Below are 22423 nucleotides of genomic sequence, written 5' to 3'. Positions count from 1 at the left end.
GAATATGAGCGGTTGTAAATATATGCTAGTAGGACTCAAGCCAGAGAGTCAGAGAGTAAGAAACGCAGCACACGGCCGACGAAGTAGTCTTTTTGACCGCAAAGTAATAAACAGTGTCGGGCTAACTTTTTGCTTTCTCAGTGCATCATTAGTAGGTATAGGATTCTCTTGCACTATTGTTCACGATAAAATTGACAGGCCAAGTTTTCATCACTGTATACTTCACACCTATTATACTGTATCACCTGAAATGTCACATAACTGCAATGTGATTCATTAATGTTATTGTCCTTATATTCACACTGGTCAGAAGTCACACCCAACCAAGGAGAACACCAATTATCATATTAGAGATTTATGGCTTTTTCAGTCTAGATAAAAGATTTGTGTGAAATTGTGTATTGTCACTTCATGTCTATAAGTTAAAATCATGATCTTTAGAGGACCATTGATAGAGGACCCTTAAACTATTAACACCTTAGACGCCATGTCGGACAACATTGTCTTGTCTTTCTTTAATGTTGGTGTTTATTCTGTTGACGTGCCTTATGATAATAAATAAATAAATAAATAAACATTGTCTGACACTAGTGGAGGAATAGCCTTTAACAGTTTTTTGTTGGCAGTGAAGGTATTAAGAAAGACGAAAGCAAGTTGTGTGCTAGAGTAACAGAAAACCATGGATGTTGTAACAAAATATATAATTTATCAAATATCGATAATAACAAACACTTCATACTTATTATCCTTAGGTTCATCAATTATTTGCATGGCTGAGTAGGTGATAGCTTTCACTTCAGTTCCCTGTGGATGCTTGCCAAGTTGGAACTCTTCTCCGTAGCACTTACAGACTATTCTGAATTCTTCTGTGTTAAATTCTGTTATCACTAGCTTCTTACAAATTAAGAATGGTTCGACTGAGAATAGGAAAAGCAGTTCATCGAGGAAGTGGTACAGGAGGCCCATCAAGTCATCTGCGTTAGCTTCTATTGTGTGCACTTCTTGAATCTGCACATATGGCATTTCTGTCATGTATGCAAACATAGCCATACCACACTGCTCAAACGCTTCCTTCAATGTGTCGCCCCATGCATGTAACCTGAAATTATTATCATTTTTATTTGTATTTGCTTTTGATAGATGTCGCTTTTCTTTTGATTATCTATAATTAATATTTTCAACAAAAATATGATTGAATCATTATAATTACACTAATGACTAATAAAGTTCCAATGTTGTGCAATAACCTCAAATTTTATAAACTAGATGTAAATAACTCAAACAATGGCAATTATGAAAGCAACAAATTGTAATTTTATTATTTTGTTTGGGGAAAATGATTATTGAAATATTTTTAATACAATAATCAGATAAGAAAATTATGAAGTGGATGTTGCATCATGTCCTCAAGAAAACTAGGTATATTTTGTTAAATTAAATAGGTATTATTAATACTTACTGTACGTCGGCTGTATGGTCCAAGTCTGAAATAAAGAATAAATACACATTATACTGATTATACCCCAAATAAATAATTTGACGGTACGAAATTTGCGTGATTTTATTTTGAAGAAGTATCTTGATTTTATAGTTCTACCACTTACACTCGTATTTAACAGGCGGCAGTAAGAAATCATCTTCCGTGAGTCCACCTAATTCTTCGTCCATATCTCGAGAATTAAATTCTATTGTTCACTTTTCGCAGCCGTAAATTATTGTAAACACAAAATATCAACATTCAATATCGATTGATAATAACCCCGAATACCTACTTTGTAAACTTTTTGACATTGACAGTGACAGTCACAGTCAACACAAGACTCGTAACGAGATCATATCCTGTCTATGAATGAGTAAGCTTACTAATCGAATACGAAACACAAACATGACAAACATATTATTTGCACTCATTGAAACATAGTTATGATTAAAAAAAATGGATCATGACCAAAAATAAATCTTGTAAACTTGTAACCATCAAAATTAAATACAACAACTTATAATACTTTTGGAACTGGCAACATAACAAATGTCAAAGTCAGTGTAAAAACAATACTTGTGAGTCTACGTTCGAATTTTACGATTTTCATTTATTTTCTCTAATAGGCATTTGAATAGTTCTGTAGATTAGTTTTATTTATAAATATTTTTACATAATTAATCAATAGTCACCAGCACCTGAAAAATGGATCCCATTTCGATCTTACAAAGCAGAATTGAGCAGTTGGAAGCTAAACTTGGTTTGGTAGCAAATGCTCCTATTGATGGACAGCAAGGAGATACAGCTACTGCAAATCTACTCAATACTGCGCAGGCTATCAACAATGCTACAGCCGGGCACGAGAAACTATCTGAGGCAATGCCCATGGCATCTGAACTGAACAACTATACTGACCCGAATTTCGTTGAGAACGTAAGTACTGCAGCAATGCTCAACAGAAGTTGCGATTATTCGCATATATTTCGAGAAAAGAAGTAACACACTAGATTAGTAACTTGAAATTAATAGTATATTGGTGAAATTGTTGTGTTCATTTTACTCATTAAAAATTATACTTTGATGAAAATTGTAGATGCAGCAGAATGAAATGCATATGCATGAGGTGGCGGCTGCGGAGCCAGTTCTCAAGCACCATTGTCACTGCATGCACCGCTGCAAACAGGTATGCCATCACTTACTGCTCAGAAATTGTAAATATTTAAAAATAATTTGCATAGAAAAGATGACTCATCTCTCTAAATTATTTTTACATTAGTTGATTCATTACTTGAATTTATATGATTTCTTAAAAAACTGAAAGGAAAATTACTTTTTAAAATTTCAGGCAGCGGCAGTGCTGGAATCGGAACCTATTCAGCACACAGCTCAGATGCAAGAGGTAGTGAACAACATGCAAGCTGCTGCTGCTGAAGTGAAGGTGGAGGCTGATGCTGTAAGTATAACTGCCTAATGTAAATAAACCTACATTTATTATTTATCATTTTTTAATTTTTTTATCAAGTACAGAGAAGTGGAAGGAGGTTAGGGAGGCTTTTGCCCTGTAGTGGGACAACCATAGCTAAAAATAAATAGATTATAGTCTTTCCAAACAAATATATAATATATAAAATAAAATAGATATAATTTGACTGCCACTAGAGCTAAGGATGCTGTTTCTTACTGTCAGTCTATTAATTATGTACAAAATTGTCTTTTTTCTGCAGGTATCTCAAGGTGTGCAAGAATTGGCAGAAACATGTGGAGCAGCTGCTTCGGATGCATCTGAGCAATTAGCTAATGTTGCTCAAAAAGTAGAACAAACTGAGCAAAAGATGTTCCCTCGAAGACGAAATGGACTTGACTAACAAGTCTAAACACAGCTGATAATTGTGATATAATGATATTGCTTGATGTTTATATAGATCATATTTTATTTATTCAAACTTATTGAAATTAAAAAGTATTAATTTTATGCTATTCTTTTTTTTCTATGACCCTGATCCCTTCTTGTTTTCTAGTTATTGCCTATGGCCACATTGTACAAAGAGAAAACAGAGCAATGCAATAGTTTGATTGAGAGATACCTACATGTTGCTGTAAATATTGTACAGCTTTTACAACTACATACATAACGGACCACATAGGAAGGCTATGTTCTGTGAGCATCTTCTACCAGAGATGATCACCCTCAATACGTTTCCTCTCGAAGTTGTTCAGGAGTATGTACACCTAGGACAAACTCTACAGTTTGGTAGAAACAGCTTTGAGAGGGAGGCTCGTAGAAGGATACAGACCGCAAAGCCTAAAGACAAAAGTCTTCAACGAGTGTGTCTAACCAGTAATGACATACGGAACCGAGACCTGGACACGACTGATCCACTAATTAAGGTTGCGCAGTGATCTATACAGAGGACTAAGCTTGGCCTCTCTGAAGAATCAAATCCGTAACGAGGTGATCCGACAGAGACCTAAAGTTAACGACGCAGCTCAAAGGATTAGCAAGCTGAACTGGCAGTGGGCCGGTTACATTTGTCGAAGGCCCGTTGGGGTAAATATGTTCTAGAGTAGAACCCGCATCTAGGCCAGCGTAGTGTAGGGCGCCCTTGAGGTAGGTGGAGTGACAATATCCGCAAGGTGGTTGGTAGTGGTTGGATGTGGATAAGACAAGGCTGATTATGATAACCTGCATATCTTCAAGGCCCGAGACAATAGGTTGCTTTTGAGTAGACGTGTTTCAGCATAGGCCAGATAGTGGGCAAATCGAATATTAAAAAAAATGTTGGAAAATACTACACTGAAATCGGTTTGCAATCTATGGTCAGTGTATGAAGCATGAATATAAGTAGTTCGTTCAGTCTTTGAATGTTTTAGTCTTGGATGTTTTAGTCTGTGGTGCGATGAAACGTCAAATTTGACATCATTAATTCATTATTATCAAGCCAATCAGTTGTCAAACAAAACTAATTTTATTTTTTGTTTTAATTGAAAAATGGCAGACGCTGCCGTTGAAACAGCGCCTGGAGATGAAAATGATGATAGTTGGTTGTATGGTGAATCTAATCCAGATCAGGTAACAGACAAACCTTCAGAAGATGCTGAAAAAGAAAAGGCTCAAACTGATATCGCTGACACCGCAAATGTAAGTCGACATAACCTATAAATACGTTGGATAATAGAAAGTTTACGTTTATCTACACTTATATGAATACAATTTCTCATTACGTTGGCAGAAATAACGTCTGATATGAATATTTTCAACCTACCAATAGATAAATTACTAATTAACTATTATAACTCCTCAGGAAAATGAAGATAAGGATCAGGAGGATAACGAAACGGCTGATGATCACTTTAACGACGAACATTTCGCGGAAGTTGCGCGTGAAGGAGATGATCGCAATGGAGACGGTGACAGCCAAAACAACGGGGACTCTGACTCCGATGACAGTGATGACATAAAAGTTACCATCGGAGAGATTAAATCAGGACCCCAAGCTTATGCTAGTCTCAATATCAAGGTAACTAAGAATAATGAAACAGTACCATGTAGTTATAGTCTACACAGTCTAAGAAGTCAACTCTGACATTTGTCCGTCTTTCTACTGCTATAACTTGTTATGATCCTCCCGGTAGGTCAACATAAAAAATGAAAAGATCTAATTAATAATATTGCTATAGTTAATTAATTTACTTACATGTTTATTAATAAGAAATATTAACAAATTCAAATTTAGTAAAGGGTGTTTCTAAAAAAGCTTTAAACAGAGAGGAGTGGAAGGAAGGTAGGGAGGCCTTTGCCCTGCAGTGGGACGATCATGGCTGAAATCTAAATCTAAAGGGTGTTTCTAGTGTGGCTTTTTCATAATATGTTTTGTTAGTATGTCATTGATAGATGGTCTCTGGATGGATTAAATCCTCATATGAAATGAATCGGAGTATTACAAGAAGTTGATTTTGCTATTCCTAGTACAAAATATATCCAATCAAGCTAATTACTGTTCTTTTCAGCGAGGTGTAGGTTTAGTAGCCACTGGTGCTGCAGAGAAACCTCGCACGGGCACCACTACAGGTGGCAAAGTAACTCTAGATGACTTGGATGGCCCTGGGAGTATTAATGGAGTGCCTGCATTGGAGTTTAACATCGATACTATTGAAGATAAACCTTGGAACAAGCCTGGAGCTGATATTTCTGGTAATTTGGAAAATATAAGGCTTATAGCATCAGGAACTTTGTAGGTTTTTTTTTGTAGATTTATAACCTTATTATTATTTTGATATGATGTTGAGTGGTCTCAAGTGTGACTACCGGGCAAAGGTTCGAAACCTGGGTCTTATTTCGTCTATTTGAAAATTTCTTAGTAGTAGCACAGAGTCTGGAATTGTGTAGTATAATACGCTCACTTCCTATTCCATGGGACTATAAGTTTCCCAACACAAATGGTAAGGAAAACCAGCAGCGGTATTTAACAAAGAAATGTCTTGAAGTTTAGCCCATTACAGTGCTTGCACATCAAATATTTGTTAACCTACTTTAACTGTAAAATATCAATGATAGAATAGAATAGAGAAAAAATCTACTTACTAGAAAAAAAGAGCACTAAATGTAGATAGTCGAGAACATTAATAAAAGCTAATGTTTGGTTTTCAGATTACTTCAACTACGGTTTCAATGAAGTGACATGGAGTGCGTACTGTGAGCGACAGCGGCGCATGCGTGTGAATGAGGCGGGCGTGGGCTTGCATGTGGGAGCGCCTCCTCGTCCTCCTGCACCTGACCTCAGGAGACCTCCTGGTATGACTGAACTGATTTTTTTTTACTTATGATATGCTTGGTGATGATAAAACTTTCTTTTTGAGGTACCAAAATCTGCTTGCTAGTACAAATAGTTACTAAAATTGTCAAAACGTTATGGTTGCAAACCTATTCCTGATACAAGAGATATTTCTCTCATTATTTTAAAGATATATTTGGATAGTAACTGGTATTTAATGATCAAACTCAAAAGGTAGATTTTTATTGATCTGTCATTGTGTCTATAAAACAAGTAATGCATCAACTTAAGTCTACTATATTAAACATTGTTGCCAAAATACAATTAAGGCAGTTTATATATTTTCATTTAAAGGTAATTTTTCAATATGTTTTTTAACCTTTCAGGTCCCGGTAGAAATGATGAAATGGCACCACCATCAATGGCAAATAATTACCAGTCTAGAGAAAACACTATACAGGTATGAATGTGACCCCAGTACCATTCTTATTAAATTCTACCTATACATGTATATTACAAAATATTAACAACATAATATTGTTTAGGTGATGACAGCGGAACGTCGCGAGTACGGGCGCAGTGGTCACCAGCGAGAAATGGGTGCGCCTGAATATTTCGGTCCTCCTCCTAACGATCATTACTTCCAGCCACCTCCACACGCTCCGTACGAGGAACCATGGGGTATGTTATGTCCTCATGTATTCCACACTTCAAAAGATCTTTGATTTGCGCTCGTTTTCTTTTTCACGGCATGTGAATCGAACTGCAACACGTCAGCTGGTTGCCTAGTTATCGTATAGTCCTATAAATGTACATAAGAATAATTGGTTCTTATTTACAGGCCATCCAGAACAGAGTGGCTGGGCGCCGAGTGAGATCAAGGAACTGACGCCCGGTCCGATGGGTCCTCCGGTCGGTCCGCCGATGAACATGGGCCAGCCACTGGGTCCGCCGCACATGTCGGCGCCCCCGCACATGATGGCGGCGCCGCCCTACGTGTCGCCGTACCGACCGCACCCACCGCCACACATGCACGACCGCGACCGCGACAGGGACCGCGATCGTGAACGCGATCGTGACAGAGACCGAATGCGAGAGAGAGACGATCGTGATAGGAGAGACCGCGATAGGAGGGATGAGGTATGTCTACGTTATGTATAACCGACTTAAAAAAATTAGGTTTTGACATTTGACATGTATATATTTTTGTATGTTTGTGCACTATTTTGATGCGGTTTTCAGCTTAGTATTTTTTAGACTTAGGAGAAGGTTTTAATGACATTCCCTAACAAAAAAAAAAAAAAAAAAATGGCGGCGGCAAAGAAAAGATTGAAGGGGGTTCTCCATTTATGTTGTCTTGTATTATAAGGTCAATTCATACCTTATTAGGTCTTGTATTATAAGGTCTTATTAGGTCAATCAATTTCATACCTTATACATAGCATATCGACTAAATTCTTAAATAGCCCCCTTTTGAGTCAAAATATCACCATTTATGTATTGTCAGTATTAGAAATTCCTCGAGCTTTGTAAATGCGATATTTGTTAAAAACCCAATTTTCGTGTTCCTTCCACAGGAGGAGAGGGAGAGAGATAGAGACAGGGAACGCGATCGCTCACGTTCCATCAAACCTGACCGGATAAGAGAGAAGTGAGTATGAGAAAACAATTGTTTTATAGCTTTGATGTGTTGTAGAAGACTGGCATATTAACTCACGACTATCACTTAGCATAATATAATGGACCCAAATCTAGACTTATGTTACATGCTTCAGCTAAATTATGATATCTGTTGCTTTGTTCTAGAAGTCGCAAGTGAGTAAACACTTCTGTTTCGTTCTTTTATTACTTGACATTTTATTATAATTACCTACTTACTAATACTTTACTGAAAATTAAGTGATTTCGTAGGGTATGTTGTAACCGGATATTTTTTAGGCAACTTCTACTACCTACATGTACTTATCTATTATTTTATTTTTAAATCGGTGAATGAGTTATGTTATGTACATTTTTCTGCACAGATCTTATAGACGGGAGCGGTCGCGTTCGAGATCTCGTCGTCACAAATCTCGGTCGCGTTCACCGAGACCCCGCGAACGATCTCGAGAGCGGGATCGTTCTCGTGAACGGGAACGAGACCGTTCTAGGGACCGCGAAAGGTCACGCGATCGAGAACGCAGTGTAAAGCCTAAGACCAAGGATAAGGAAAAAGACGAGGACAAATAGATTAAAATATTTTTTGGAATTGCATCATCTTTTCTGTAATGATCTTCAATAAAGGATAAGGATAATTATTTTTCATGTGTTTCACTTATAAGTAATCTTTTTTATATATAATATAATGATATAATTTGGCCACGACGGACAAAAGTGAAATACTAAGGGTTTTCAAGGACAGGGTTGAATAGTAATATAAGTCGTTGAAAACCCACGGTATTTCATTTTTGTCTGTCGCGGCTACGATTTGCCGATCTCCTTTACAAAAGACTGAGCGGGAACTATTCCTGATCCTCATCCTAAAACATGCAGTGACTCAAAAGTCGACGAACAACCGACACCAGGTTATCGGTAAGTTCTGGGAATTATCAGAAAATTACAGAAAAAAATCTCAAGTCAGACATTTTATTAGATGCCAGCTATCAGTGAATTATGTTATAGCCATGCAGCATGTACAAAGAGATGCTATAATGTGATTGTGCACTGTGACGTAATTGGCCCTGCCCAATGATATTATAAGTAAAAAGGTGTAAATAGGTGTTATTCAGCGCCCAAAAAGTGGCACAAAACTGTGGACAATTGGAAAGGTTTTTTAGACTGGACCTCTAGATGGGGAAACAGAGAGCGACGTGGTTTGTAACGTCACGCGCTCCTCGTGAAGTGTCACGCAGTAAGTTAAAGACAAAACTAGTTATGACATCCCTTTGTAGTTGCTTGATTGTTTTATCCACGAAAATTCAGACCTGCCTGGGACAATTTTATAACGTTTATTTTAACAAATGTTACCCAAGCCGTATAGTAAATCGTCAATACAATTAATTAATAAGTGTCATTTGTTAAAAACAAAATATTGCTGTAACTGAAAAGTCAAAATAATTTGTTTTTTATTGAATAATAGCCATGCTAATGTACGGAAATAATCCTCAATGTAGACACAGTGGTTCTGCTGTGGAGTGCAACACTCCTGCCACCTTAATACAGGTTCCATATAGGTATACTAACTAACTAGTAGTATAACTCATGTCCGTAAGGATTGAGGAGCCACATCAGATTTTTAAAATCTGATTTTACCATTATTTAGCAGCAAGGAAGCTGATTTTGCAGCACGAATTCTAGATTTAGCAGCAAGATATATAACTAGATATATTAATGCAAAAGTGGCTCCTCAATCTAAACGTTTAAATTGAGGAGCCACCTATAACTCGTTAAGTAATAGATGAATTTTTTTGAAAATTTTGTATTATTTAGCAGCAATTTTGCATATTACCGTCTACAAATTTCGCTTCTGTGGCGCTAAAATGTAAGAAAATACAATACTTTTAGTATGGCTCCTCTATCTAAATTTAACAGGTGAATTTCTACTGGATATGAGCGATCAATTATTATATTCGACATAATGATCATTTAGTAGGTGTTGTGTTTGTTTTTGCAGTATAGGAATAAAATAGTAAAACAGAGTAAATTTTGTAGATGAACGCATTTTCTTTGGCTCCTCAATCCTGACGTTCTAATTATATATGTTTGACTGTACCCACCTGAGATGACAACGGAATCTAAAGCCAGAGATACTAGCATTTAGCAGAAATGTCTGCTAAATATATCTGCACAGTTCAGCAATGTATTTAATTTAGATTCCGAAAAAACAATACTTAACTATTTTCTTGTAAATTCAGCGTGTAGGGTGACCACAGTTTGAGGGTATCTACAAATTATTATTTCTCTTACCAACCGACAATAATATTTATTTAACAAAGTGTTCATTAGCAGTGAAGTATTCTCTTTTGTATATTCACGTAGAAAATAAATACTTAACTTGGATTTCCTATAAATATAAAGTTTACATCACGTTTGTGTCATCATAGTTGAATTGTGGGGATATTAATATGTGCAATATTGTGCAGTGATTGATAATTTAAGTGCAATACGATATCCTGTTTTCAATGTAAGTACATTTTGTGCCGACTATTGCTATTATTTATATTTATTTATTTAATACGCAGTGTTCGGATTCGAAGTTTACAAATTGAAATAGAAATAATGACAATGCCAGATCCTGCCCCACTCAATTTCATAAATGTACAAGAAAAGTAAATTAATCAAAATTTATGCAATGAAAATAGGACCCTTGGTTACTTAATAATTATTCTGATAAAGTTGCGGATAAAAAGTAGGAAATAAAAAGAATTTAAAAAACCCAAGGCCTATTTACTGTTCCTATGGCGACCATCTGCGTTACTTAGTACGCATACACGAGGAAAAAACGATTTATTCAATAAAAAAAAGATTTATTAATGTAAGAGAAATAAGTAAGAGAAATACCAGAATTTATAATGTTTTCGCAAAAATCATATAAATTAATAGGTGCTGTAGAATTTATTCCACCAATTATCGAAACTGGCACAGGCCACTATAAATGTCACTATCTTACACCGAAAGATGAGATATTCTGTTACGATGATTACGATTCTAAAATTCGTATAAGCACTGATCAACCAATATTCATTCATTCTATAACTTATAGCCACATTGATTGCTAAATAATTAAATCGTAGGTACAATAGAGTTATGAAAATATAAATTTAACAAATTACTTATCTTGGTTTCATTTACGAGTATATGGTCACCCTACACGCTGAATTTACAAGAAAATAGTTAAGTATTGTTTTTTCGGAATCTAAATTAAATACATTGCTGAACTGTGCAGATATATTTAGCAGACATTTCTGCTAAATGCTAGTATCTCTGGCTTTAGATTCCGTTGTCATCTCAGGTGGGTACAGTCAAACATATATAATTAGAACGTCAGGATTGAGGAGCCAAAGAAAATGCGTTCATCTACAAAATTTACTCTGTTTTACTATTTTATTCCTATACTGCAAAAACAAACACAACACCTACTAAATGATCATTATGTCGAATATAATAATTGATCGCTCATATCCAGTAGAAATTCACCTGTTAAATTTAGATAGAGGAGCCATACTAAAAGTATTGTATTTTCTTACATTTTAGCGCCACAGAAGCGAAATTTGTAGACGGTAATATGCAAAATTGCTGCTAAATAATACAAAATTTTCAAAAAAATTCATCTATTACTTAACGAGTTATAGGTGGCTCCTCAATTTAAACGTTTAGATTGAGGAGCCACTTTTGCATTAATATATCTAGTTATATATCTTGCTGCTAAATCTAGAATTCGTGCTGCAAAATCAGCTTCCTTGCTGCTAAATAATGGTAAAATCAGATTTTAAAAATCTGATGTGGCTCCTCAATCCATACGGACATGTATAACTCTCGTGAAAAAAATCGTTTTTCGGCTTAATCATGTAATTATTTAACGAAGAACTCGACTAGTTTCAAGCTATGCTAGAGGCTCATATTCATGAGCAGCATTCCGCGACTCACGACGCGGCGACTGTCGCGCTACTACTCAGATGCAGTCACATACCTACTTGGCAGAATTATATTACAGCATCATATGAAATCTTTAGGATAGCCCATGAGAAATCTGTAGGATAGCCAACTCCCCACTAACTTACAAACAAGTGGATGTGATGATGAAGCTGCATCACCTAGAATTTACAGCTTTTCGTCTCGGTATATCATAGTAGCAGATTTTATATCAAACCTCACCTTGACTCATGATAGGACTCTCCCGTGCGCATCCACAGTTTTTAATTGAACATAAACGGCGGGGGTATGTTAATTGAAACAACAGATTCTTTGTAATATTATTACAGAAATGCTTTATTATAATTAATGTCTAAATAGATGGATCATATAAATGTTATCTAGTACAACCTACAAGACGGGACGTACAGAGCCGCGATCAGTCACGTCCCGCCGCTCTCGACGCCTCGCCTTATTCCATCACATACGGGTTTTACAAATCATTTTGTTAACATTTTTGTACAGCCATATACAATAATTTTATTTTCAATTACATCTAAACGTAAAAAATCTTGAGGTGACGTAGGAAACTACGCTTCCTATAAAAATTAATTACACAGGGGGAATGAGGAGTAGCTACGCTTGTGACGTGCGACCGGCAAGGTAGACCTCGGGACTACAACTATCAGTACAGGACTTTACAATCATCACTATAACCTACGCGCAGCGCGGGACAGCTGCGCCTACACTAACATAAGCATCGCCCATTCGTAAGCGCTCGCTCCGATCATTTTCGGAGACTCATTAACTAAATAACTTAAATTAATTACATAAAAAATATACAAAAATATCATTTTCACAAAATTATAATCGACGAACTATACACTCCGGCACTAAACGAGATAAGCTATGTACGATTTTAAAGCCGGTTTATAACTTAAACGAGAGCTTGACTTGAAGAATAGTACAAAATAATAATATAATAATCACGACTATAGTGCCGATTGTCCAGAACTGCCTGCGGCATCTCTTTATCGCTTTAGAAGATTCAAGGTCCCCTAGCCCAGCTAATAGTTAATCTACAACGAGCTAAAATTATGGAAACGCTGGGGCCGTAACCGCCGCTTTCCTTCGATTCATAAATTACACGAGAATGAGAGACGTTCAAATATTTATACATAGATTCATACGAACAACGAATAATACTAGAACACTTAAGAGCTAGAAACGCAATAAACGCTACGCCGCGGTGACGCGACGGCCGAGCACCGGAGTCGGCGTCGACGCTGTACAACTATTGTTACAGTATACAGTATATCGTATGTTCTGTACATCAGTCTGCCGCTACTATGTACAGGGGCCGCAAGCCCGCCGGTGGAGCGGCGAGCACTATAGTTACAAATGTACAATCGCAAATATTCACAAAATTTATAATAGGCGGGCGATACCCGCGCCGTCGCATCAGCCTACACCCGCGGACGTTTAATACTTTACACAGACTACAGCACAGGGTTCGGAGGCGGCGGCCCGATAGGCCCCAGTTCCGGCGCTTTCATGAAGAATTTCTCGAGTTTCGCGATGATGTGCTTGCCGTAAGTGTACTTGCGGAGCGACCCGATGTGCGGCCGGATCTTGTGCATCAACACCTTGCGCTGCGTCGGCTCCGCCACGTCGATCATCTTCTGCACGACGTAGTTCGCGTACTGATCCTTCATCATCACGTGGAGAGCACTGCAAATTACAAATATCAATTAAGATAAATAATGAATGTGAATGATCAAATTTGAATTAAAATAAATAAGTAATGAAGCTGCGGTACGTACTTGTCGTTGAAGCCGCAGAGCTCGTCGATGAGCAGCGCGCGCTCGGTGCGCGTGGCGTGCGAGACGCACTTCTCGACGACGTTGGAGGCGAACTTGTGCTGTGACAGCTGCAGCACCTTCCCGCGGACGGCGGCGACGAGGCGCGAGCGGTCCTCGGGCGCGCCGTGCTCCAGCACGTGCTGCACGACGTAGTTGCCGTACTGGTCCTGGATGAGCTGGTCCGTGTGCGCGTGCAGCTCGCTGAGCACGGGCGCGGTCTGCTCGCCCGTGCAGTGCTCGAGGATGCGCTGGATCACGCGGCAGCCGTACGGGTGCGTCGACAGCGCGTACACTTGTCCCGCGAAAGCATTTATTATAAACTGCAGAGCCGTCGGTTCTACACACTCGATACATTTTTGAACCTAGAATCATAATATGTATATTAATTAGTAACTATGTCTAAGTTTACTAATGTATGACGATTTAGCATTAATACAAGTGAGTATACTAACAACATGATTGCCGTTTTGGTCCTTCACACACTTAAGCACGTGGCCGTCTAGCTCACGTACTACTTCTTGTTGTTGCTCAGCCGGAATGGACTCTAGCGCTTTCTGGATAACCCGGCATCCGTACATTTGTAATGCTAGGTTTAACACATGCCCGCGAACCTGATAAAACAAAACAGTATTTCTTTATATCAATACAAAAGTTTAAACTGAAAAAAAAAACATCCTCCAAACTTTGTTCCGACATTAGAAAATATCGACACTTCCTTCCAATAAATTATGAGTAATATTGTAACATTATTTGCCTTATCTTGGGCACTATTCCAGTGTCTATGCAGTAATATCAATCTACCAATGAGGCAGTAACTTAAATCAGATATTGTGACAGACATGTCTCATTAAGCAATGGAATTCAAAAATTATAGATCATAAGGTAACCTGTTATTGGAAAGGAATATTATTCGTACCTTTTGTGCCAATGTTGTTTTCTGTTCTGTTGTTCCAAACTCGAAGAATTTTTGTATGACGTAATTTCCAAACACGTCTGTCATTAGGCTATAAGCAGCGCCGATGATTTCATTAAACACCATTTGTTTCTCTTGAACTGTTGCCCTTTCCAGTTTCTGTTGAATAAATCTGAAAAGAAAACAATAAATAAAAGAGACTTGTTAAACGATAGGCATGATAATGAATTAGGGAGGCGGAAACTATTGCTATGACGATAGGTAGTATTGTTACAGTTTTCACTGCAAAATGTGAAAGTATTGTATGAAATTAATTATTTCGGAATTTCTCCGAATGTCGTGCTACGTTAATTGAGATTTATTCGACGAAAATAAAATTAGGTGTTATTTTCGTAACTGTATGTTCGTATTCACGGCCACATTGCCGAGTGACGACACAACCTTTGCAATAAGGCAACTAGCAACTTGAGAAATGAATACACCTATTAAGAGAATAAATATCGACACCAAAACAATGTCAATATAAAATATATCGATTTAAATAGTTCGTTGTTTTCGGCATCCAGAAATATAACGTGAGAAACGTTCGACTTTAACAATAACTTACCTAGAACCATGCTGATCTTGTGAAAATTCGACAATATGATTGGCGAGTTCTCTTAGTTGCAGGTTGGGGAAGCGATTGTTGCGGAAGTCTTCCAGGAGCCGCGAGCGGCCGGCAGGAGGTTTGTCCCCGACGAGCGCGCCCACGCCCACGCCGCCCACGCCTACACTCACGCCGCCCACACCCACGCCTCCGCCCACCAGTTCTGCAAACGAATCACTTTGTTACATCCCCCAAAAACAAATCAATAACACTAAACAGTTTATATCGTCATTATTTTCATTGTAGTTTATACAGTTAACTTTCAAAACCGATCAACTTGCGTTAAAACATTACAATAATATTTTTTCTGTTAAGTTGGTCTGTTAAACATACACTCGTGTTTATTATACACAAAATTACAGGCTATTTACAAAATGTACAAATTGGTGAGTGGTCAATGTGTGAGTGTGTTGTGAGTACAAACCTGATATAGTTCCTACTCCACTGAGTTTGCTGAGGAGTGATGAAGAGGATCCAAACATTCCGTTTGATGTGAGACCTTGTGCTAAACTGCTCACAGCTCTGAAATAAAGTATACAACAAATCAAGAAAACAATCATATATGCAGATGTGGTATTATTCATCTAAAAGATCATGCATAAATGCTGCTGTTGGCAGTATCTGTACAATTTTTACGCCTGAAGTTTAATATTAACAATGATGGCATACAAGTATTTACAATATACAATATGTGAGCCCACGCAAAGCGTCACCGCGCATCCGATAGAATGGGTGATATTTTGATTTTATTTATCAGCATGTAAATAGAGGGATTTAACATTTGACCGTTTTGGTTCTATTTAAATAATAAATTTATAGGCACTCGAAGCTACAGTTTCATTATAGACTTTGCATGAATGCCTGTCTATTTACTTTTTACACATATAGACGTTTAGGTAATTACCATACATAAGGATATCTTTTCTAATGACAAAGTTCATAGAGGACTAGAATATTAACGTGGGCGAACTCTTCCAAGATAATATGTAACATTAACAATCGAAGTGCGGCGACGCAGTGAGCGAACTTAAGGCGTGCGGGTGTGCACCTGTACTTGGCGGTTTCAGCGCCGGGTGCGGCGGACACAGGCCGGAGCCCCACGGGGCCCAGTGCGGCGCCCAGCGGCGGTGACAATGGCGAGGGACCCCACTTGCGTGCCGCATATTCCTGCAGCGCCGCGGCCGGTCCGCCGCCGCCAAACTCCAGCGAGTCGCGCCGAGCCTGCGTCGCTCCGCCTGCAACAGGATATATCTCCGCGCTCCAGACCTACCGTGCTGTGCTAGCCAACGCGTCAACGCGCTGCCGACGCGTCGTCACTCACAAATACAGATTTCGTGCAGATACAATAGAGATACATGATACAAAAACCAAATTAGAGCCACTCCAATTTGACATAAGACCTATCAATCTAAATCCCAGGCATAGTTCTTTATTATCCCAGATGAAATGCTCCACAATTTGTTTTAATAGAATAAATAAGTTTCATTTGATTTATTTTACCCAAGTTTATTTAATCAGATACGAGATCGCATTATGAGTATTGAGGCACTGATATGTGCTATCACAGAAAATCACTTTCAACATATTGCAAAATTAGTTAAGGAGCAGTAAAACACGCGCCATCACCATATTTCTCTACTTTTCTCTCTACAAGTATACATAATTACACTCCCACAATTATCAGAATCAGACTGTAAACGTAGACAGAAACTATAGTCGGCACAATCTAAGAGGTCACCTCTAACGTTTGTTAGTCTATGTACGGCTATAATTTGTTATGAAAGTCCTGTAACGTCAACGTCACGAAAAATGGAATTCCTAATATTAATCCATTACTTCATTAGTCATACACTTTCATAAAGGATATCATTTATAAGCATCAATTTATCTTTATATCGGAGAAAAGCATTTAAATAGACGAAAAATCCAAAGAATAATATACTAAGAAGCAGTAATTCCAATATCAAACCTTCAGGTTGGTTGGTCAGGTATATCGTAACTAATATTTTTTTAAATCGGTTCCTTTAATAGTTTTTGTTTACTTGTGTTATGAAATATTGAAAGATAGAATATCAAAATCAAGTCTATTATATAAAAATAAGTCGGGTTTTCCTTCCTGACGCTATAACTCCAGAACACATGAACCGATTTCCACGGTTTTGCATTCGTTGGAAAGGTCTCGAGCTCCGTGAGGTTTATAGCGAAAAATTTAAGAGCAAAGCCAGAAAACCGGGAAAATCATTGGTGGCGAAACGAAGTTCGCCTGGATTTTTTTTTTTTTTTTTTTAAAGAAACGTTGCCCCACATTAGGATTTTCTCCTGTGTCGTGGGTGCGTTTACAAACGTACAATTTCACATGCACATGACACCCTAGGTTTGCTAGTTAAATATATATATTTTTTGGTTTAATTTAATGTATGATTGATCTTTGATATTGTGTATAATTGTGTGGATAACTCAAACACCTGTCTTGATTCGTTAATACCCTACGCAGTCTCACGCAATTTTGGAAGTTCTCTAGATATTTATTATATTTTCTAATCCGGGTATTAGCCTCGTTATTATTTTTACTGATGACTTAGGAATCGGTCATAAAGAGCAACCGATTTTATTTACCTCCCACTACATAGCAACTGTCAGAGTTAACTTCTTAAGACTGTACGGACTATAGTTACCAACTGGCCTACCAATAACAAATACATTATAATAATTAAATATTTAACACATTGTGTGAAAATTATTGCAGTGCAGTCCATAAAGACTAATGGGAATAACCATGAATTTACACAAATTCAGAAATAAGTTTGAAAAGGTTTAAGACTCAAATCAGGTTCTAGAAATTGAGAGCACGATACGGTTATTAATAAAACAAATCTAACAATCATAATTCTAAACTTGACGAAACAGTACTGCGTTAAATAAGACAACGAAAGTGAACAATTCAATTAATCATAGAATGAGAAATCGTCGAAAAATCTTCCAAATTATGCCGTCACCATGATTTTATTTTTAATATATAGAGAAAAGAATTGTCATATATGGAACATAAATAAAAATATGTATCTCATAATTATCTTATGACATTACAAGTTCTTCTACTAACATTTTTATTTTAAATGAAGTGAAAATGTTACCTGTTTCGAGATCTAAGTCCCATTAAAAAAACAAGACTTGGGATTGTAAGACTATGTTTGGTTTGTCAAAGGAATAGCGATTTACCTATACAACGCTACAAACTTATATTACCTTAATTTATAGAAACACTTAACACTGCCCGACTAAAAAAATGTTTGCTGTATGAGTATACACGAGAAATATTCGGTTAAAAAGAACATGATAAGATTTATCGTACATGGTATGATTAATGCGTACCTTTATACCGACTTAGACGCTAATTTACATTTACCACAATAAAAACTAAACAGCTATGCACAAATTAGCCATAAACGGAAAATATGTATTAAATATTTACAGAGTTAATACACAACGGCATTGTAAATTAAAAAGTTAAATAAAACTATGATGCATAACTTGACCAGGCAAAATCTTCATGAAGCAGTTAATTAATAGTATATTTGTATGTAAAGAAGACGAGTGTTTTAAAAGGCATCTGTCTATATATGTATATCTACACAATAAACGTGGTTTTGGTAGCAGGTCTATAGAAACTACTATTTACCGAAACTTACAATTTTATGATAATAATAAATAAGTACTATTTAATACTTTATTTCTAAGTAATGTTATTATGTTATTCTACGAGATGTCTAAATATTCTACAGAAAATTATAATAATCACTCAGATTACAAAGATATTGGAATCCATAATGTATATCATAACACCATGCGTAAATATAACATGTATTAATTGGTTGGTTATTCAATGCAAATGTTATTTATATGTACATTGTTAAATTAATTTACTTGGAGAACTCATTGTCGCAGTCTTTTATATGTAGTGATACAATCGTTGCATCTGCAGATATCGACGAATTTTATTTTCTGTTTGTAATACGAACTTCGATAGTTGCCACATCACATAGACTGACAATGTCAGTATCCGAAGTATTTATTGCTTACAATAATTTTGAATTTTAAATAGTAAAGCAAACGATTATTATGATGTCGATGATTAATCCAAAGTCATACATGTGCCAGTATAATCCAGTACATGAGAGCATTATTATTAGTAACACACGTCGCCACTACATACAAAACGATGCAACATTGAGTATCAGATATATATTGAAGTGAATGCAAATGAAAAGGATTCTTACCAGGCTGCGGCTGCTGCGTTTGCGCTGCTTGTGGTGGCGCGGCAGAAGCGGCTGGATGCGTGGGCGCCGGCTGGTACTGGCGCGGCGCTAGTACGCCTCCCGGTGACACTAGCCGCAAGGGCGTGCCGTTGCGTCCGCCCATTACTAGTGAGCCCGGATCATAGTAGGGGATCACATACTGTCCCTGGCCGTTCACTTGTTGCTCACCCTGCTGAGGAGTCAGTGGCCGTCGCGGTTGTTGCGCTTGCTGTTGTGCGGGTTGTGCTACGAGACCGGGGTACACGCCCCACGGCGCCGCGACTCCATAGTACGGTGGCACGCCCGCTATTAACGCGCTCACGTAAGGTGCACCCTCCTGACCAGCGTTGATAACGTAAGGTGCTTGTGTAAAAGCCTGTTGGGCTGCTAACTGTTGTTGTAATTGAAATTGTTGCTGTTGTTGTTGCTGCAGAAGCTGCAACTGCGCTGCAGCCGCCTGGCCACCCGCTGCAGCAGCTTGTTGAGATCGGAACAATTGCTGTAACAAAAAGAAACAAATGTTATTTACACAGCACAGCATACACAACTTAATTGACAAAGATGCGCATTTTTATTGCTAGAGGATTTGATCATTCAAGTTTTTTCATATAACAATACTGTCCATTTATTTATGTTTAGTGATCTATACGATTAGTTTTATTTATATGAAAGGTTTACATAAGAAAATCGCTACAAATAAAAGCAGCGAAAGCATTACAGTCATATTTCCTAGTATCATTTCAACGCGCTAAATAACAGAAAATCCGAGCTCGCAAATAACTATTGTTCCCTGTCAAAGGCATTTACAGCAGTATTCTCCTGTTGTTTTTCAAACATTTTTTCCATGAGTTGACCATGTACGGTTTTTATTTATATTTTTTTAGTTTCACCATGCTGCATTTATTCTGGAAGACATTAATGAAGACCTATTTTCGACGGTAAATATCATGCGGATGAAATGATGTTGATTTTCATGTAAAGGCACTCGAACTTAGAAAGTGAAAGAAGAAAGAAAAAGCATATATTTGTGTAAGTGCGTTTAAAACTAATTAATGCATCCTTGTTTGTTGAGCTGTGGGGATTGGCTAAGAAAGATAAAGATGAAAATTGAAAAAACATCCGGTATTGATATATTCATCGTTCTCGTTTAACAGAATAATTAAACGTCAAGTTTACTACGGCGACACCGTTTTACAGAATCAGATGTAAAAACTTCAATTAGCGTAGGGGTTCAAAGCAGATATTTTAATTGTATTTGCCATCTCGCACGTTTATTGGTGAAGCAAACGTGCATCGTATAGCGGTTTAATTAATAGCGAAACGTATCGTTTATTGTTTTTTGCTCGGCACAGTGCGGTGCAGCGCTCGAGGGCGGCTCCTCGTGAAGTGCGCTAATTAACACAATCGTTTAAAAAGTTAATAACAAGCCGTGCGCTGTCCAACGCACATGCTACCATGAGTCTGATCGCATTCTTAAACTAATCTAATTTATAAACACATTTACATTAATTACTGAGAAAAGATTTGTCTGTTTAAAAATTAATTATTATGTAATCGAAGAAAAGCCCGTCTATTTTGATATGCATTACAAAACAAATTAAAATACATTTAGTAACCAAGGTGAACATTTTTGAATGAAATGAATCAGAGCAGTAGGTATAGAGTGTGATGTCATTAGTAACGTGCAGACGATCTACCTGTTGAGAAGAGATTAGTTGGCTCTGTTCCAGGCCTTTCTGAGTGTGATCAGTGTAAACACAGTGGGATTGTAGAGCGCGCACTGCTCGGACCACTCTTTCTGTTCTCTATTATATTCACGCACGTATAAACTATAAACGTAGTATACAGACATATTAACAACTTCACTGTCCCTATACAATACAAATTACCACTACCCTACGACCATCGGCTATTCTTTTTTGACCTGATACCAAAGATACAAAAATTTGCGAAATTTTATTTTGTTATCATGTAGGTTAGGTTTTTTGCGATACGTTCACGTAATTATAATTACAATATTACTTCACGCTCATAACAAAAGTATGTGCCAAAGTTGTATAAAGAAATGAGTCACCTGTGACTCTTGAACTTATTCCAAAAGTTCTCCGTGACTCATATGTGACTCATTGGACAGTTAAGTTGTTAAATTCGTTTATAGTACATTAAATTGTAGAACACAATCACGAAAATAAATATTTGCCATTAATTTTTAAGTTTTCAATGGTATATTATTATACTCTATCTAGAATAAAATTTTGTGGTTGAAATTAAAATATATAATTCTAGAACTAAAATCAAGTTATACTAATTAGTTTTACATTATTGAAATCAATACCTGCCTTAACAGTTACTAAATAAAGTGCATGGTTATTTCGTATGATCAGGTGAGAAACGTAATTATTTTAAGCTAAGGCTTAACAGATGGCGAGTCATCACCATAATTTTAATTACGGAGTTGGTACATTAACCAAGCTTATTTTATTTTTCATTAGCTAATTGACATGGAATGATTATCTAACGTCGTAAAGTTTACATTGCCGCCACGGGTAAGTCTAAAGTCTTGTTCGTTGGGGATCGGAGAAGGGGGGGCCGAGTGAATAACGTTTGATCTCGTGGTACGGTTTCCCGAATCCAACGGCAATTTAATTCATTGGGACGCTGTAATTGAACTGTGGGCGAGACGATAAGCGCGGCCTGTACACGTGCGCAAAACAGACTAACTTGACCGCAACAAAATGAAGTCGCTCCAACTACTGTGTCACTGCAAGGTGGCAGTGGAGGAGGCGGCGGCGAGTAAGCGTCTCGCATTCAATTAGACGTTCAGTAATCCGGCTGCGGCGAGCTT

The 22423-nt window shown here is 37.3% G+C and overlaps 4 protein-coding genes across 18 annotated transcripts in view; 2 read left to right on the top strand and 2 right to left on the bottom strand.

Annotated features, from left to right (window-relative positions):
* Nucleotides 1–684: 684 nt before the first annotated feature.
* Nucleotides 685–1787, bottom strand: LOC118262741 (protein archease-like). Its single transcript, XM_035574327.2, has 3 exons — nucleotides 1605–1787; nucleotides 1460–1484; nucleotides 685–1099 (listed from the first exon to the last, which is right to left on the bottom strand). Exons 1-3 carry the CDS (start codon nucleotides 1666–1668, stop codon nucleotides 709–711), a joined length of 480 nt encoding a protein of 159 aa, XP_035430220.1. The 5' UTR covers nucleotides 1669–1787; the 3' UTR covers nucleotides 685–708.
* Nucleotides 1788–2035: 248 nt separating this feature from the next.
* LOC118262740 (uncharacterized) lies at nucleotides 2036–3452 on the top strand. The gene is made up of 4 exons (XM_035574326.2): nucleotides 2036–2413; nucleotides 2574–2663; nucleotides 2826–2933; nucleotides 3205–3452. The coding sequence occupies exons 1-4, from the start codon at nucleotides 2186–2188 to the stop codon at nucleotides 3343–3345; spliced, it is 567 nt and encodes a 188-aa protein (XP_035430219.1). The 5' UTR covers nucleotides 2036–2185; the 3' UTR covers nucleotides 3346–3452.
* A 943-nt stretch (nucleotides 3453–4395) lies between these two features.
* Nucleotides 4396–8552, top strand: LOC118262739 (pre-mRNA 3'-end-processing factor FIP1). Its single transcript, XM_035574325.2, has 9 exons — nucleotides 4396–4619; nucleotides 4783–4998; nucleotides 5489–5672; nucleotides 6129–6272; nucleotides 6639–6712; nucleotides 6798–6933; nucleotides 7094–7392; nucleotides 7830–7903; nucleotides 8277–8552. The coding sequence occupies exons 1-9, from the start codon at nucleotides 4470–4472 to the stop codon at nucleotides 8479–8481; spliced, it is 1482 nt and encodes a 493-aa protein (XP_035430218.2). The 5' UTR covers nucleotides 4396–4469; the 3' UTR covers nucleotides 8482–8552.
* Nucleotides 8553–12191: 3639 nt separating this feature from the next.
* LOC118262738 (maternal protein pumilio) overlaps nucleotides 12192–22423 on the bottom strand; it is a 70879-nt gene continuing 60647 nt past the window's right edge. For 14 of the 15 annotated variants that reach the window (XM_035574310.2, XM_035574319.2, XM_035574320.2 and 11 more), the window contains 8 exons: nucleotides 19561–20077; nucleotides 16332–16518; nucleotides 15708–15805; nucleotides 15245–15446; nucleotides 14641–14809; nucleotides 14177–14335; nucleotides 13686–14086; nucleotides 12192–13593 (listed from right to left, as the gene is read on the bottom strand). In XM_035574310.2, coding sequence (XP_035430203.2) covers nucleotides 13362–13593; nucleotides 13686–14086; nucleotides 14177–14335; nucleotides 14641–14809; nucleotides 15245–15446; nucleotides 15708–15805; nucleotides 16332–16518; nucleotides 19561–20077 — 1965 coding nt within the window. In that variant the 3' untranslated portion in view covers nucleotides 12192–13361. The remainder of the gene's footprint in view (nucleotides 13594–13685; nucleotides 14087–14176; nucleotides 14336–14640; nucleotides 14810–15244; nucleotides 15447–15707; nucleotides 15806–16331; nucleotides 16519–19560; nucleotides 20078–22423) is intronic. The other variant, XM_050697751.1, reaches the window with a different exon arrangement.

This window comes from Spodoptera frugiperda, chromosome 12 (assembly GCF_023101765.2).
Source record: "Spodoptera frugiperda isolate SF20-4 chromosome 12, AGI-APGP_CSIRO_Sfru_2.0, whole genome shotgun sequence".
NCBI classification, from domain to species: Eukaryota; Metazoa; Arthropoda; class Insecta; order Lepidoptera; family Noctuidae; genus Spodoptera; species Spodoptera frugiperda.
Note: the sequence above shows the minus strand (reverse complement) of the source record. Positions and strands in the feature narration are given on the sequence as shown.

What these genes read in the sequence shown, in the direction of transcription:
- LOC118262740 (XM_035574326.2), top strand. Translation starts at nt 2,186, where the DNA reads ATGGATCCCATTTCGATCTTACAAAGCAGAATTGAGCAGTTGGAAGCT. An exon ending in ACCCGAATTTCGTTGAGAAC is followed by an intron (nt 2,414 to 2,573) that starts GTAAGTACTGCA and finishes TGAAAATTGTAG; the next exon opens with ATGCAGCAGAATGAAATGCA. An exon ending in GCATGCACCGCTGCAAACAG is followed by an intron (nt 2,664 to 2,825) that starts GTATGCCATCAC and finishes TTAAAATTTCAG; the next exon opens with GCAGCGGCAGTGCTGGAATC.
- LOC118262741 (XM_035574327.2), bottom strand. Translation starts at nt 1,668, where the DNA reads ATGGACGAAGAATTAGGTGGACTCACGGAAGATGATTTCTTACTGCCG. An exon ending in GCCGCCTGTTAAATACGAGT is followed by an intron (nt 1,485 to 1,604) that starts GTAAGTGGTAGA and finishes TCTTTATTTCAG; the next exon opens with ACTTGGACCATACAGCCGAC. An exon ending in GACCATACAGCCGACGTACA is followed by an intron (nt 1,100 to 1,459) that starts GTAAGTATTAAT and finishes TAATAATTTCAG; the next exon opens with GTTACATGCATGGGGCGACA.
- LOC118262739 (XM_035574325.2), top strand. Translation starts at nt 4,470, where the DNA reads ATGGCAGACGCTGCCGTTGAAACAGCGCCTGGAGATGAAAATGATGAT. An exon ending in TGACCTCAGGAGACCTCCTG is followed by an intron (nt 6,273 to 6,638) that starts GTATGACTGAAC and finishes TTAACCTTTCAG; the next exon opens with GTCCCGGTAGAAATGATGAA. An exon ending in TCCGTACGAGGAACCATGGG is followed by an intron (nt 6,934 to 7,093) that starts GTATGTTATGTC and finishes TCTTATTTACAG; the next exon opens with GCCATCCAGAACAGAGTGGC.